Genomic DNA, 19,052 nt, shown 5'->3' with positions numbered 1-19,052 from the left:
CTTGGAAGACTGCAAAATGTTACCAATACCAATGCAATACTAACATTTGAACTGCCAATTGAACCGTACTTCGAGAAATAAAAACTCAACGACAGACAAAACGAATGGCGCGTTGAGAGACAAAATGTTTTACTATCGAATAGATAATTTTACAGACGATTGCATTCACATACATATATGTATATGGATATAGGAAGATGAGTGTGTATGTGTGTGTGTTTGTTTTTATATGATGAAAGATTTCGAACACCAAAAGTCAATAGCAGAAATTTATTCTATCAGTTCTACAAAGACAAAGCTAATGTGGAAATAGTTCTAAGATGAAATATAGCACACATTTAAAAAGGGATTTCGATGAGAATATCGAATTAGATTTATGTTATGAGCAATAACATATGTTATCGGAAGAGCTACTTATCTTCACAGATTTTGGCAATTATTCATGAGTATTTTTTTATTATTATTTTCAATGTCGTAATAATTTTACACAACGATTCATAAAAATTTATGAAATGATAAATGGTAGGAATTGTTTGGAGAAAAAAATAATTAATTTTTGATCAGGAAAATGTCATTTTGCATGAATGAGCTATGATTTCAGGGAATTCCATAGACCTACTTAGTAGGCAGTCTCAACATCAATGATTGACGATTAAAACAAAAATATATTTTCTAAGGACTGTCGAGATTCTTTTTTGAGCGTGGATTTTTTTCAGTAGCAATTTCTATGGAAAGTTAAAAAACACGGGCGATTTGAAAATATTATTGTACATATATTATTGTACACATAAGGGAGGATTTTTAAAAAATATATGTTAAAGTCCTGGACTTAGGAGTGGATTTTTTAAATATATTTTTCCAAGGACTAGATTAAGGCTTGAACTTTTTAAAAATAGATTTTTAAAGACTAGACAAAGGTGTGGATTTGTATAGCCTACACAACGTTGTTGTCAGGATATAATAGCTTTGTACGGCCCCAAGAGTTTGTAACGCCGCGAAACAATAGACCCACCTTTAAGTATACCGTCATATCTCGACTAGCTGATTCGATCTAGAGATGTGTGTTCGTTCGTGCGTCTGTCCCTTATAATTTGTAAACACGATACAGGTCACAGTTATAGTCACGAAATTGTGCATGTAAGATGGGTTCTGGCCAATAAAGACCCCTATTGTTTTCGGCAAAGATCGGTTAGTATTTAGGGGATGAAATGGACCAAATACTTAATTTTTGTCGGTTTTTTGGTCGCTCCAGATGTCGCAATTATGGTCCAAACATCACGAATTTTTAGAATTGATCAGATTATATTTAGGGGATGAAATAGACCAAAAAGACGTCATACATGCCACAATTATAAGCCGAACATTACAAAACATCGCATGGGGAAGGGAATCTGACCAACTAATTAGAATGGCTATTTTGATCGGACAATATTCAGCGGCTAAAATCAACCAAGACCTTTCTGTGTAAAATGAACAAAATTGAATCTTATGGCGTAAATTTTCATCCCGGGAAAAATATTCCCAAAATATGCCATGGTAATAAAGAGGGTGAATATATCGGAAATATTATCCAGGCACGTAATATTCATCCGCAGAATGTTAGTGTTCCGTGGTAGTTGTGTAGGGTGTCATATGGTAGGCCCCGTCCTACTATACTGCTCCGCTCAAATATTTGTCAATGACAAACGTAAAGCGTGAATTTAAAAACAAATTCAAGGACTACGAAATACGAAATTTAAAAAAGAAGTTGTCAATAACGTCGTGAATTAAGAAAAAAACAGTAAGGAAAGTAGTAAAGACGGACTTGGCCGACTATATGACACCTCTCGCCATGTTGGGTATATTCTACATATGTATCGTAACAGTTTTTTTTTATGTAATTTTTGTGTACCATTTATCTAAAATCGGGCGAAACTATATAGAGGAGCTACCTTTAAATCTGAACCGAGTTTTTCGAAACTTAGTACACATCATTCTAAACTTAATTCAGTACGCTATACAAAAATTCGTGCACATCGAAAGATTTTTAGGGACTTTGTTGCACTATTTACCTAAAATGGGGCATAACTATATATGGGAGCTATATCTGAATCTGAACCGATTTGCATAAAACTATATATCGGAGCTATATCTAAATCTGAACCGATTTTCACGAAACTTAGCACACATCATTCTAGACTTAATTCAGTACACTATGCTAAAATTCGTGCAAATCTAAAGATTTTCAGGGACTAGCACACGTCTTTCCAGACTTAATTTAGTGAACAATGCCAAAATTCTTGCAAATCGAAGGATTATCAGGGACTTTGGTGCACCATTTACCTAAAATCTGGCGAAACTATATATGGGAGCTATATCTAAATCTGAACCGATATAATAGCTTTGTACGGCCCCAAGAGTTTGTAACGCCGCGAAACAATAGACCCACCTTTAAGTATACCGTCATATCTCGACTAGCTGATTCGATCTAGAGATGTGTGTTCGTTCGTGCGTCTGTCCCTTATAATTTGTAAACACGATACAGGTCACAGTTATAGTCACGAAATTGTGCATGTAAGATGGGTTCTGGCCAATAAAGACCCCTATTGTTTTCGGCAAAGATCGGTTAGTATTTAGGGGATGAAATGGACCAAATACTTAATTTTTGTCGGTTTTTTGGTCGCTCCAGATGTCGCAATTATGGTCCAAACATCACGAATTTTTAGAATTGATCAGATTATATTTAGGGGATGAAATAGACCAAAAAGACGTCATACATGCCACAATTATAAGCCGAACATTACAAAACATCGCATGGGGAAGGGAATCTGACCAACTAATTAGAATGGCTATTTTGATCGGACAATATTCAGCGGCTAAAATCAACCAAGACCTTTCTGTGTAAAATGAACAAAATTGAATCTTATGGCGTAAATTTTCATCCCGGGAAAAAATATTCCCAAAATATGCCATGGTAATAAAGAGGGTGAATATAAGGGAAATATTACCCAGGCACGGAATATACATCAGCAGAATGTTAGTGTTCCGTGGTAGTTGTTTAGGGTGTCATATGTTAGGCCCCGTCCTACTATACTGCTCTGCTCAAATATTTGTCAATGACAATCGTAAAGCGTGAATTTAAAAACAAATTCAAAGACTCTCGAAATACGAAATTTAAAAAAGAAGTTGTCAATAACGTCGTGAATTTAGAAAAAACAGTAAGGAAAGTAGTAAAGACGGACTTGGCCGACTATATGACACCTCTCGCCATGTTGGGTATATTCTACATATGTATCGTAACAGATTTTTTAAGGGATTTTTGTGTACCATTTATCTAAAATCGGGCGAAACTATATAGAGGAGCTACCTTTAAATCTGAACCGAGTTTTTCGAAACTTAGTACACATCATTCTAAACTTAATTCAGTACGCTATACAAAAATTCGTGCACATCGAAAGATTTTTAGGGACTTTGTTGCACTATTTACCTAAAATGGGGCATAACTATATATGGGAGCTATATCTGAATCTGACCCGATTTGCATAAAACTATATATCGGAGCTATATCTAAATCTGAACCGATTTTCACGAAACTTAGCACACATCATTCTAGACTTAATTCAGTACACTATGCTAAAATTCGTGCAAATCTAAAGATTTTCAGGGACTAGCACACGTCTTTCCAGACTTAATTTAGTGAACAATGCCAAAATTCTTGCAAATCGAAGGATTATCAGGGACTTTGGTGCACCATTTACCTAAAATCTGGCGAAACTATATATGGGAGCTATATCTAAATCTGAACCGATTTTCGCGAAACTTAGCACACATCATTCTAGACTTAATTAAGTACGCTATACCGAAATTCGTGCAAATCGAACAATTTTCAGGGGCTTTGGTGCACCATCTACCAAAAATTTCGATTCCTTTTGCCTGCTACAAACATATGCACAAAGACATAATACCCTGTACCAGAGTGTCGTGAACGGTATTAATAGAGGGCTACCAAATAGCCTGAATTTGTATACCCTACACAGCCCCAGTGCAGCCCCAGGAATTTGTAACGCCGCGAAATATTGATCCTAGACCCAACTTTAAGTATACCGATCGTCATATCTCGCTGAGTCGATCTAGATATGTGGGTCCGTCCGTCCGTCTGTCCATTATAATTTGTAAACACGATACAGGCCACAGTTATGGTTTATGGCCAATAAAGACCCCTATTGTTTTTGGTAAAGATAGGTTAATATTTAGGGGATGAAATGGACCAAATACTTAATTTTGTTGGTTTTTCTGGTCGCTCCAGAGTCCGCAATTATGGCTCAAACATCTCGAATTTTTACATGCCTGTTTTGATAAAGATTGGTCAATATTTAGCGGGTCAAGTGGACCCTGACTTTTGTGTGAAAAATTACAAAATTTGTATTCTATGGCGTATATATTTACTTCTGAAGGACATAGAGCCGAGAAGTTGATATTATATTCAACAGGAGTGGTTAACCTTTAAATTGGTACCAATTATATTGTCGTATGTGCTCGGATGTGGGAGTTACACATAAATATTTACAGGTATATTTGTTTTCATATATTATAGCCTAGACAGACGACAGCCTTAATTTGCATTAACAGCCTTAATTCAAATTAACTTGTACATTATCCTCATTTTTATGTGTTGTTAATGCACAAAATCAAACTGAATTTATACTGAATTAGGCAATTTCAATATGGCAATGCTGTCGAAAATTAATTGTTTCTTGTCAAATTTATTTATATTTATGAAAATAAAAATAAGAAATGAAGGCAAATTTCAACCATTTTTTAAATTGGGAGCTGTTTTGCTAAGATCATAATTGCAATTCCTCCTTTATGTCATGTATCTATTTCCCAAAGATGTAATCCCGAAAAATATCGAAATAAATGTAAAAAAATTTCATCATACACACAGACAAACAATTGTTTTGAAGCAAAAAACAGTTTCGTAAATACAGAAACTCTCGTCTGTCAGGGGTAAATATTAATTCAAATTAAGAAATTTTTAATGCAAATTAAGGCTGTCGTCTGTCTATGGTATTATTTAGTAACCGATTACTACTAGAGGGCAGAAATATAGCGCTGATCGCTTTGAAATTTTCCATGAGGGGTGGGAACTATATACGGGTGCAATGTCAAAACATGGATATATACCTATAATTTTGGTAGGGCGATTTGAAAGCCAAAACATTGACCTAAATATATAATTAGATGCAATTTTGTTGGGAGACAATAAGAAACCATAATTCTAAATTACAGTTAATTAAGTTTAAAAGACCCGCCCGAAAATGCAAAATATTGGGGCAACGTTATATCCTAAAATGTCAAAGCTCTAGCTTCAATATTAGATGAAAATATGCAAAAAAAAAAACAATAGAATATTCTATTTCCAAGTTTCCAAAATAATATAATATAACTTTAAATGCAAATATGTCAAATTGTAAAACATGGGTCACGTCTTCACACTCAAAATAAAATATTTATAATTTAGTTAAATATATATTGTAAAGGTTATATACATACATATAGACAAATATAAATACAAACTAACAAACACAACAACTTCCGATCCTCTTGAAAACTTCCTCATTTACGCGATGATTTGCCAAATAGTTTGTTTCCACAACTTGTTCAACAAAAGGTGTACAAGTTTTTCCCACACCTTAAGAGTTGTTTCCTCTTTTCCTTTCCTAAAAACAAAAACTTTACTTATTTTGGGGGTAAGCAGGAAACTTTGTATTATTACGCACTCAACATTCTTCCCTCTATTTCTTTTGGTATCTCCCCAGAAATACACAAGTCATTTCGTAGTTTCAACGATGATTTGGCAAAAACAAACAGCGAACAAAACAGAATATTTATGTGTGTTATTTGTTGTTAATTATACACTAATAATATTCGTATAATGAGCACCTCTTTTTTTCGTGTTGGCCTCATTGTTACAAATGAACTTAAAATTTAATTCAAGCCATTAGTTTTGAACAATGAGAGGCAGACAGACAGAGAGACAGACGATGAACACCGCACTCGAGCTGTGGAACTAAAACGGGGGCTTAAATTATTTCATTTTGTTTGGTAATTTGAATAAAACTAAAATGTGTATAATTATATGCTAAAATCGTCGTAAATGACGTCGGATAATTTGTGTTGATCCCATTCATGCCGAAATAATCAAACAAAAATCGCTGGGATAATAATGGCTTACTACGCCAACCGCCACTGAGTGCTACACATTTCCATTTGCTGTTAAATTATAACCTACAAATATTTGTGTGAACATGACAATACAAAAATGTGTGTGTGCGCGCGAAAGGTCTGTAATTTAAATAGAACAAATTGGTGTGAAGCACCTGTTGCAATGAGTAATTTTGAAAATATGGAGATGTACTTTGTGTTTCTATATGAAATGCCGTTAAAAACAAGTGAGCGGAGCAGTATAGTCGGACGGGGCCGACCATATGATACCCTACACAACTTCGACGAAAATCTAACTTCTATGGTTCTATATTCAGAGCTTGGACAATATTTCGCGATATTTGCACCCTCTAGACCGACTAGATGTCAACCAATATTTCTAATATTCAGTAGACGAGGGCTGCACTTGTCCAGATTCTCTTTTGTGGCCTGTAGATCAACCTGAAAAAACACAAAAAAATTACGTTTTCGGTCCACTTCATTCCAATATTATTATCCGATCATCACCGAAAATTATAGGCATTGTCCTTGACCATAACTAGAACCTCATGAAACATTTCAAAGCGATCAGCGCTACATTTCCGCCCTCTAGTGGGGTTATAGTTTACTAAATAATATCTGAATACATAAACACCTGTAAATATTTAAATGTAACTCCCGCATCCGAGTACATACGACAATATAATTGGCATCAGTTTAAAGGTCAACAACTCCTTTGGATATACTATCAACTCCTCGGCTCTATGTCCTTCAGGAGTAAATATATACGCTATAGAATACAAATTTTGTAATTTTTCACACAAAAGTCAGGGTCCATTTGACCCACTAAATATTGACCAATCTTTATCAAAATAGGCATGCTTATTCTTTGGCCCAATCCCATTCTCCATGTATCCATGTCGAGATGTTTGGGCCTAATTGCGGCCTCTGGAGCGACCACAAAAATCGACAAAAATTAAGTATTTGGTCCATTTCATCACCTAAATATTAACCGATCTCTACCAAAAACAATAGGGGTCTTCATTGGGCCAAACCCATCCTACATGCAAAATATCGTGTTTACAATTTATAATGGACAGACGGATGGGGCTGCACAAAGCTATAATACCCTACAACGTGCAAAATATCGTGTTTATTAACTTAATTAATAACGTTTTTAACAGTATTCAGAACTCACATATTCGATTGAAAAAGTGGTTGAAAAAAAATCCAGAATGAAATTATTCAAAGGGAACTCTCACGACCCTACCATTACCAAATTGAATTCTAAACATGTAACTTGCAAATCTTTACCGGAGTAGTAATAATTGTCGTCCTTGGATAATATAGATATACGAGGACGGTTCAGAAAGTTCTTAGCCTGGGACAAAAAGCGCGGTATAAACAGAAAAAAAATTAAGTGTTTAGAAAACTTCGATCTCTGTTGTGAACACATGTTAAACTTTGTTTCGATCTGGCAAATCCTTCATATATAGACTGGTGTTCAAAAAAAGACACATCCGCAATTTTTTTACAGTGGAAAAATTAAATATGTGTGCTTTCATTGTAAAAAATTGCGGATGTGTCTTTTTTGAACACCTGTTTCTATATGAAGGAGTTGCCGACCACGAAAATCTAACATTCTATATTCTGAATCTGGCAATATTTCGCGATATTTGCACCCTCTTGACCGATTATAGGTCAAAGGCTCCACTTTCTAACCCTGACATATTTTCCAAATCTTGTTTTCCTGAATTGAATATATACACCATAAAATATAAATTTGGTCACATTACGCAGAAGGTTTTAGTTGACATGAATATTCGATATTGACCGATCATCATCTAAACTGTTATCTAAGTATTTGGTCAGATCCCCTTCACCGTGTAAAATATGTGATGTTCTGCATATAATAATTGCCTATGGAGCGAGAAGAAAATCCGACTAAAATAATGTTTTCGGTTAATTGCACCCCCCTATATATCATCTCAACATAAACGAAAATTATAATTATTTCAAAGCGATCAGAGCGACATTTCCGCCCTCTAGTGGGCTAATAGTAATACTAAACAATATCATAACACATAGACACCTTTAAATGTTTACGTATAACTCCAACATCCGAGTACATACAACAATACTATTGGTAATAATTTAAAGGTCAACAACTCCTCTAGGATATACTACCAACTTCTCGGGTATATGTCCTTCAGGAGTAAATATATTCACCATAGAATAGAAATTTTCACACAAATGTCTGGGTCCATTTGACCCGCTAAATATTGACCGATCTTCATCAAAACCATCGTGTTTTTGTCAGATTCTCTCCCAGGAGTAAAATTTCGTGGGGTTCGGAACATAATTGTGGCCTCTAGAGCGGCCAGAAAAACAGACAATTTAATCCGGGATGAAATGGAGCAAAAGAACTGCGTCTGTATCGTGTATACAAATTATAATGGACAGACGGACGGGCACACATGGCTAGATCAACGCAGCTAGTGGAGATATTGCGATCGGTATACTTAAGGACCAATATTATGCGTCCATGTTTTGACTTATTTTACATATGAAGCTCTGCACACATTTCACGTTTTAGCGGCATTTCGTCCACCAATCTTTCTGTGATTTATATACCCTTCACCACACTGTGGTACTAGGTATTATGTCTTTGTGCATATGTTTTTAACAGGCAAAAGGATACGAGATGGACACATGGTTCCTTTTGAGAATATGCATAGAATCACTTTCGAAGGCGAATTATGCATGTCCTACCCTACGTCTGTCTCTCTGTTAAATTGTAAACAAAGTACAGGTTGCATTTATAATCTGATTTGGATGAAATTTTGCGCAAGTCACTTATTTGGACGAACCATATGAAATTCAAGAAAATCGGTTGAGATTTAGATGTGGCTCCCATATATATTTTGTCCGATTTAAGGTAAATGGGGCACCAAAGTACATATATATCTTTCGATTTGCATGAAATTTGGCACAGAGCACATAATAAGGCCCAGAATGATGTGTGCCAAGTTTCGAGAAAATCGGTTCAGATTTAGATATAACTCCCATATATAGTTTCGTACGATTTAATGTAAATGGTGTATCAAAGTTCCTATATATCCTTCGATTTGCACGATATTTGGCATAGCATGTTGAATGAAGTCTAGAATGATGTGTGCCAAGTTTCGAAAAAATCGGTTCAGATTTAGTTATAGCTTCGATATATATTTTCCTCTGATTTTATACAAATATTTCCTCTGTTATTATGTATTTGCACGAAATTTTAAGACTAGAATTATGTCTGATAAGTTTCGTGAAAATCGGTTCAGATTTATTTTATGTAAATTGCGCACTAAAGACCTAAAGTTTGTGCGATTGGCACATAATTTTGTACAATGTACTGATGTTAATAAAAATTATTCTCGGGCAAGTCTCGTTGAAATTGGTTCAGATTTAGATATGGCGTATTCAATGTTCCTTCGATGGAACATTGACATGAAAATGTTTGGATACATATGTACAATATACCCAAAGTGGTGAAGGGTATCAATATAGACGGTACAGTCCGACGTTACTACTGGTTAATATTGGATTCCTGTTAAATTTTTGTTAGTTATAATAACTTGAATATGTCAATAACTTTGAATGCAAATATGTCAAGGTAAAATCTTTTAATTAAATTTTTATTGAGCCATATATGATATATAATAGTTTAATAAGGTTCATAACTTTCTTATAAACCAGTTCTTAAAAAATAGTAAACATATTGAAAATCATTTCCATACTCAAAATTTATCTACACTCTATCTTAAACATTGTAAAAAAATAAACTCAAATTTCAAATCACAAAACTGCTCATAAATGTAACTATTTACGGTTTCTTTTGTTCTAGCAGGGATTTCAAATGTACGCCTTTAAAAACCCCAAGCATAACTTTAAATTTTTATGCCATTCGATTGGTATAAGATTTCCATTTGGCTGTTAGGTTAGTTGGTTTGCTGGCAGCGATACAGTGATTTTATTATTTTATTTTTTCATATCTCCATTTCGGAGACTCGAAAACAATAGGCCAACCATTAAAATGCATAAACTGAGTTTTTTTTTTTGTTCTTATCTTAAAAATAAAAAAAATTAAATCGCATTACCATAACAATTCTATTAAATAAATTCATTGTTTCAAATAATATGTTTGTATATACGTCACTATTTATATTAAATGCTAATTTTTATGTTAATTGTTGTTGTTGTTTTTTATATATTTTTACAGATGCATCTGGAGAAATTGGCTGGGCCTTTACACTGATTGTAGTCTCAATTCTATCAGCTCTAATAGGTGCTATTGTTATGGTCGTAGTTCTAAGATGTAGAAGGTAAGTTGGATGGAATTGTTTTAATTTGACGATGATGAAAATGTGTGTGTGTAAAGATTTTCGTTCCGTTCCCATAAATACATATCAACGAGAAAGAGGAGCTGTCGATTTGTAATTGCTGTAGAGTGTGCAAATATTGCGAAATATTGCCCAGGCTCAAAATATACATCCACAGAAAGTTAAATTTTCGTTGGTATGGGTTCAGGGTATAATTGCCTGTCCGATCGTGATGTTCGGGAAAAACAGCCTCAAAAATAAAAAAACCCATTTCAAAAAAATTCTTTGGTCAGAACCCATTATACATGCAGAAATCCATGGCGACTGGTCCATAACTGTGGACTTCATCGTGTTTATAAATTGTAATGACGGACGGAGGGACATATCTAGCTCAGCTAGTCCAGATATGATGATTCTGGTATATTATAAGGTGGGCCTACGACCAATATTTCAAGGCTTTACAAACTCTTGGGGTTATACAAAGCTATAATACCCTAAAAACATAGTTGTGTAGGGTATAAAAACAGAAAAGAAAACAGTAAGGAAAATAGTAAAGTCGGGCTGAGCCCCATCGGGTATATTCTACATATGTATCCCAGTAAATCGGACAAAGATTAGGAATTTGGTACACAATTAACCTAAATTCGGACGAAAATATATGCATATATGTGGTGCTATATCTAAATCTGAACCGAACTCAAGGAAACTTGCAAACTTGATTAATTTAAATTAATTTCAGTACATTGTTCAAAATTGTGTGCCAATCGGACAAACTTTGGTTCTTTAGTGCACAATTTACATTAAAACGGACGAAAATATATATGGGAGCTATATCTAAATCTGAACCGATTTCTACGAAACTTTTCAAACACCATTCTAGACTTAATTTCTTACGCTGTGCCAAATTTCGTGCAAATCGAAGGATATATAAGGACTTTGGTACACCATTTACATAAAATCGGAAGAAAATATATATGGGATCTATATGTAAATTTGAACCGATTTTCTTAGGATTTCGATAGGGTTCGTCCTTGTGCCAAATAAATAAGTTGTACCAAATTTCATCCAAATCGGATAAAAATGTGACCTCTACTTTGTTTACAATTTAACATCAACAGACGGACGGACGGACGGACGGACGGACATGCATAAATTGACTCAGAAAGTGATTCTATGCATATTCCCAAAAGGAACCATGGGTCTATCTCGTTTCCTTTGGCCTGCTACAAACATATGCACGAAGACATAATACCCTGTACCACAGTGTGGTGACGGGTATAATAAAAATTCGACATGGAGACATGTTTTGACATAACTTTTTTTTGTAAATATTCGGAACCATTTTCGGTATTTTTGAAGAATTTTAAATATTTTTTCAACCTTAGTGGAAGTAATTACGAATAAAAAAAATTTCACCACCACAGAAACTTTATGGCATTTTTACTTGTGGTGTCCATGCCTCAAATCGGTTGGAACCTTTATATGTGAAATTGTTCGCTAGATGATGTTTTTTAATGTTTTGAGGAAATTAGGCACACCGATTAAAAAAACAGGGAAACTACAAAATTCGGAAAATTGTATATTAAGCCTAAGTACAAATATCGACCTATCTCGAATGATTTGTCTTCCCTGCAGTGACTACATTGGCTAGGACATGTTGTAAGAATGGACGAAGAAAGCGAACCAATTGATGGCTCACACAGAAGGGGAACGCTACGAATTCGATGGAAAGATCATGAGTATGACAACAATTCGGAATATGGTCTTTCACATTGGAAGAGCTACGCCCAAGACCGACGCGTCTGGAAATCTTTTTTAAGCTCGGCTTATAGAATAAATGTTCTGTCACAACATTTTCGGTGAAGGCATTTATTTTCGTCCGAACTGATAAATTACATCAATGTGGAGCATACGGTTATACCCTACACGACTACGTTGTCAGGGTATTATAGTTTTGTGCAGCCACAAGATTTTGTAACGCCGCGAAATATTGGTCCTAGACCCACTTTTAAGTATACTGATCGTCATATCTCGAGCTGAGTCGATATAAACAGTGTGTCCGTCCGTCTGTCCATTATAATTTGTAAACACAATATAGACCACAGTTATGGACCAATCTTCAAGAAATTTTGCATGTAGGATAGGTTCTGGCCAATAAAGACCCCTATTGTTTTTGGAAAAGATCGGTTAATATTTAGGGGATGAAATGGACCAAATATTTAATTTTTGTCGGCTATTCTGGTCGCTCCAGAGGCCGCAATTATGGCCCAAACATCGCGATTTTTTATATGGAGAAGGGGATCGCGAATTTTCACATGTTAAAGATCAGACAATATTTAGCGGGTTAAATGCACCCTGACTTTTGTGTGAAAAATTACAAAATGTGTAATCTATAGCGTATATATTTACTCCTGAAGGATATATACGTATATTTCGGATGTATGTAAATATACGTAAAAATTTACAGTGTCTACGTATTCAGATATTGACACCAATTACAATGTCACTCGGATGTGGGAGTATAGCGCTTTGAAATATTTACAGGTGCTATAATTGTCGGTGATAATCAGATAATAATTTTGGGATGAAGTGGACCGAAAACTATTTTTTTTTTTTGTGTTTTTTTCGAGTCGATCTAAAGACCACAATTACAAGGCGAAAATCACAACGCAAGGTCAAGGAATAGCGACAAGTAATTTCCGGTGGTATACTGAATATTAGTAATATTGGGAAAAATGTGTGTAAGAAGTGCTGTTGACCTCTAATTTTTTTTGAGTTCATATATAGGTCACAATTGGAAGCCGAACATAACAACACAACCCACGGTGAAGGTCAAGAGAGTACAAATATTGCCCAAGATCAGAATATAGAACCACACAAAGTTAGATTTTCGTGAAAGTTGTGTAGGGTATCACATGATCGGCCCCGTCCGACTATACTGCTCCGCTCACTGGTTTTCTCCTAAACTGGTCATAGTGTAAATTTGTCAATGTCAAACGGTAACCATTTCTGAAAAAATGTAACTATGACCTAAAAATACTTATAGAGTCTTTATATCGGTGCAATGCCCAAATATTGGTAAATATATAACGGAAGGTATCCGAAATACAAATTTTCAGCCACATATGAATGTGATACGTGTAGGACCTAACATGGTCGTTATGTCAAAACAGAAACCTATTTTGAAAATTGCCTGAGAACCTTCCATCCTTTGAGAACCCCAAATATCAACCTACTTCGGTTTAAATTATAAATTATTATTATAAATTATCCTACTACGTTCAAATCAGACAGGAGATTTATATGTTTGTTGTATACAAATATGGACCTAAATCTAAATGTATCTGTTCGGATGTATTTTATCCCCTGAGAACCCATATTACAGCGATTGAAAAATTAGGCTATAATCATAACAAATAAATACGCCATTTCCACCCTGTCATTTTATACTTTTAATGTTTTAAATTTCCACTTAATATTTTGTTAAACTACATGTATAAACACCCAACAAAATTTGCCTAGAATTTTGTCAATTTTTTCATTTGTTTTTGTTGTATATAATTAGTTTAATTAGTTTTATTTTGTCACTAATCTCATTAATGTTAAATGTCATCATTTAACACTATTGTTTAATTACAGCCAAAATGCTGGGATGCTAACAAGGTCGTCGCTGTGTAATTTGAGACTGTCGTAGACAAACAATTTTTTTTTGTGCCAAAATGGTGATTTAATTTAATTAAAGCTAATTGATGGGATGTGTGTATACAAGAATTAAATATTGGGAAAAAAGTCCACGTAAGCTAATTTACTATTAGAGATTAGGAAACTATATAAAATCCGATTTTTAGATAAAAAAATTATCTGCTATGCAAAAAAAAAATTAGAAAGCATACACCTTGTCCCGAAAAAAAATTTAACTAAGAAGAAGTTAAGTAATTCATGCCGATCATTACAGTAAAAACATCGTTGCAAATTAAAGTTTTCCTGTTCTTACCCAACCAAATCGGTCGACTGACCGTTAACAACCCAAATTAGAAAATCTAACCATAGAAAACTAACAATGAAGATGGCTGCATTTGAAATAACCCCAATCGAAGTCCAAAGAATTTATGGGAACGGAAATGGAAATTTACGATTTAATGTTATTTGCCATTAAATATAAGTGTGGAGTCATTCATGTTGTTGTTGTTATTTTGTTTTTCTTAAGCTTAAACCCAATTAAATTGTATAGGAAATAATTTATTAATTTTGTTTGTCTCTCTTTTTTTCCAATTGCAGAATAAAATCAGCAAATGCTAATGGTATGTATTTATTTATTTTGTTTGTTTGATTGTTGTTGTTGGTTTTTTGTCTGTCCATTTCGTAGTTAATTTAAAGTTAACTTCAATCTAAGATTGTAACAAAAGACATGTGTTTGCAATGTATGTTTATTTGCTTCGTCTCACTTGGATACATTTTCTATCCAGTTTCAATTTTTTTTTTCTTAATTTTTGTTGTTGTTGTTCGTGTGTTTGTTTTGTAACAAATGGACATTATCTTAAAAGCATTTCAAGTCATTACTATTATTATTTTGTGTGCATTTTTATTGAGTCGGTGCAATGTGAGCATTAATTGAAATTACAAAAAACAGAGACGTGGAAATAAATTATTTCAAGGACTTTTATTAATCGGGAATTTTCTCAAAATATATATTTTTTTCTTAACTATGGATAGAGCATGGATTTTTTTAAGATTACTTTCTCAAGGATTTGTAAGTCCTAGAGAAAATATTTTAAGAAAACATCGTAATTTTAAATTAATTTTTTAAGGATTAATAACAGACATGGGTTTTTTTATAAAATGATTTTTCAAGGAGTTAAAAAAAAATATTTTTTCAAGGACTTTCTTTGAGCAATAACCCCATGCGTAGATCTTTTTAAAATATTTATAAAACCCCCCAGCAAGTGGTCCTTGAAAACATATTTTAACAAAAAATTTTCAAAAATATTAACAATTAAAAACCAGTGAGCGGAGCAGTATAGTCGGACGGGGCCGACCATATGATACCCTACACAACTTCCACGAAAACATAACTTTCTGTAGGTCTATATTCTGAGCTTGGGCAATATTTCGCGATATTTGCAGCCTCTTGACTGACTAGTGGTCTAATTACTCGTCCAGATTCCCTTCACCGTGGGTTGTTTTGTGCTGTTCGGCTTTCAATTGTGGCCTATAGATCGACTCGAAAAAAAAAAACACAAAAAATTATGTTTTCGGTCCACTTCATCCCAATATTACTATATCATCATCACCGAATATTATAAGCGTTGTCGTTGACCATACTTGGATCCTCATGGAAAATTTCAAAGCGATCAGAGCTATATTTCCGCCTTCTAGTGTGATAATGGGTTACTAAATAATATCTCAGTACGTAAGCACCTGTAAATATTTAAGTGTAACTCCCACATCTGAGGACATACGACCATATAATTAGTACCAATTTAAAGGTCAACTACTCCTTTTGAACATACTATCAACTTCTCGCGTCTAGGTCCTCCAGGGGCAAATATATACGCCATAGAATACAAATTTTGCCATTTTTCACACAAAAGTCAGGGTCCATTTGACCCGCTAAATATAGACCGATCTGTATCAAAACAGGCATGCTTTTTCTTTGGCCCGATCCCCTTCTCCACACAAAAATTCGCAGTGTTTGGGCCGTAATTGCGGCCTCTGGAGCGACCAGAAAAACCGACAAAAATAAAGTTTTTGGTCCATTTCATCCCCTAAATATTAACCGATCGTTTCCAAAAACAATAGGGGTCTTCATTGGCCAGAACCCATTCTACATGCAAAATTTCGTGAAGATTGGCCCATAACTGTGGCCTGTATCGTGTTTACAAATTATAATGGACAGACGGACGGACGGACGGACACACATGTCTAGATCAACTCAGCTAGTCGAGATATGACGATCGGTATACTTGAAGGTGGGTCTAGGACCAATATTTCGCGGCGTTACAAACTTTTGGGGCTGCACAAAGCTATAATACCCTGACAACATAGTTGTGTAGGGTATAAAAATAATAATGAATAATATGGACCTTGAAAAAATATTAAAATAAAAAATCTGAACCGATTTCAACGAAACTTTTCACACAGTAGGTTATACTAACTTCAGCACGTTGTGCAAAATTTTGTGTCAATCGGCCATATTTTGGAGCTTTTGTGCACCATTTACTGAAAATCGGACGAAACTATATATGGAAGCTATATCTAAATCTGAATCGATTTTCACAAACTTAACACACATCTTTCTGGACTCAATTCAGTAAGCTGTGCCAAATTTCGTGCAAATCAATTGATATTTAGGACTTTGGTGCACCACTTACCATAAATCGGACGAAAATATATATGGGAGCTATATTTAAATCCGAACCGATTTTCACGAAACTTGGCACACATCATTCTAGGCTTAGTTCAGTACGCTGTGCCAAATTTCGTGCAAATCGAATGATATTTAGGGACTTTAGTGCACCATTTACCTTAAATCGGACGAAAATATATATGGGAGCTATATCTAAATCTGACCTGATTTCCACTAAACTTAGCACACATCATTCTAGGCTTAATTCAGTATCCTGTGCCAAATTTCGTGCAAATCGAAAGATATTTAGGCCAAAAATATATATGGGAGCTATATCTAAATCTGAACCGATTTCCACGAAACTTAGCACACATCATTCTAGGCTTAATTCAGTACGCTGTGCTAAATTTCGTGCAAATCGAAAGATATATAGGGGCTTTGGTGCACCATTTACATTAAATCGGACGAATATATATATATATATATATATATATGGGAGCTATATCTAAATCTGAACCGATTTTTCCTAATTTCAATAAGATTCGTCCTTGAGCCAAATAAATGAGCTACGCCAAATTTCATCCAATTCGAATCATAAATGCGACCTGTACTTTGTTTACAATTTAACATGGACAGACGGACAGACGGACGGACGGACACACATGTCTAGATCGACTCAGCTAGTCGAGATATGACGATCAGTATACTTGAAGGTGGGTCTAGGACCAATATTTCGCGGCGATAAAAAACTCTTGGGGCTGTACAAAGCTATAATACCCTGACAACATAGTTGTGTAGGGTATAAAAATAATAATGAATAATATGGACCTTGAAAAAATATTAAAATAAAAAATCTGAACCAATTTCAACGAAACTTTTCACACAGTAGGTTATACTAACTTCAGCACGTTGTGCAAAATTTTATGTCAATCGGCCATATTTTGGAGCTTTTGTGCACCATTTACTGAAAATCGGACGAAACTATATATGGGAGCTATATCTAAATCTGAACCGATTTCCACTAAACTTAAACATAAAAAATCTGAACCAATTTCAACGAAACTTTTCACACAGTAGGTTATACTAACTTCAGCACGTTGTGCAAAATTTTATGTCAATCGGCCATATTTTGGAGCTTTTGTGCACCATTTACTGAAAATCGGACGAAACTATATATGGGAGCTATATCTAAATCTGAACCGATTTCCACTAAACTTAGCACACATCATTCTAGGCTTAATTCAGTATCCTGTGCCAAATTTCGTGCAAATCGAAAGATATTTAGGCCAAAAATATATATGGGAGCTATATCTAAATCTGAACCGATTTCCACGAAACTTAGCACACATCATTCTAGGCTTAATTCAGTACGCTGTGCCAAATTTCGTGCAAATCGAAAGATATGTTGAGTCTTTGGTACACCATTTACATTAAATCGGACGAAAATATATATGAGAGCTATAGCTAAATCTGAACCGATGTTCACGAAATTTAACACACATCGTTCTAGACTTAATTCAGTACGTTATGCCAAATTTCGTGCAAATCGAAAGATATATAACGACTTTGGTGCACCATACACCTTAAATCGGACGAAAATATATATGCGAACTATATCTAAATATGAACCGATTTTCACGAAACTTGGCACACATCATTCTAGGCTTAGTTCAGTACGCTGTGCCAAATTTCGTGCAAATCGAATGATATTTAGGGACTTTAGTGCACCATTTACCTTAAATCGGACGAAAATATATATGGGAGCTATATCTAAATCTGACCTGATTTTCATGAACCTTAGCACACATCATTCCAGGCTTAATTCAGTACGCTGTGCTAAATTTCGTGTAAATCGAAAAATATCTAGGGACTTTGGTGCACCATTTACCTTAAATCGGACGAAAATATATATGGGAGCTGTATCTAAATCTGAACCGATTTTTCCCAATTTTAGTAGGGTTCGTCCTTGGACCAAATAAATGAGTTGTGCCAAATTTCATCCAATTCGAATCATAAATGCGACCTGTACTTTGTTTACAATATAACATGGACAGACGGACGGACGGGCGAACATGCATAAATCGACTTAGAAAGTGATTCTATGGATATTCTCAAAAGGAACCATGTGTTGCCTGTTACAAACATATGCACAATGA

The 19,052-nt window shown here is 34.7% G+C and overlaps 1 protein-coding gene across 1 annotated transcript in view; it reads left to right on the top strand.

Annotated features, from left to right (window-relative positions):
• LOC133325697 (uncharacterized) overlaps positions 1–19,052 on the top strand; it is a 140,138-nt gene that overhangs the window by 94,062 nt on the left and 27,024 nt on the right. Inside the window, exons 2-3 of the mRNA XM_061534421.1 lie at positions 10,451–10,553; positions 14,829–14,851. Coding sequence (XP_061390405.1) covers positions 10,451–10,553; positions 14,829–14,851 — 126 coding nt within the window. The remainder of the gene's footprint in view (positions 1–10,450; positions 10,554–14,828; positions 14,852–19,052) is intronic.

The sequence above is a fragment of the Musca vetustissima genome, unplaced genomic scaffold (genome assembly GCF_032173495.1).
Source record: "Musca vetustissima isolate MV318-11 ecotype Yass unplaced genomic scaffold, APGP_CSIRO_Mvet_v1 utg38201, whole genome shotgun sequence".
Lineage (NCBI taxonomy): Eukaryota > Metazoa > Arthropoda > Insecta > Diptera > Muscidae > Musca > Musca vetustissima.
The sequence above is the reverse complement of the archived record's forward strand: the minus strand, read 5'-3'. Positions and strand labels throughout refer to the sequence as shown.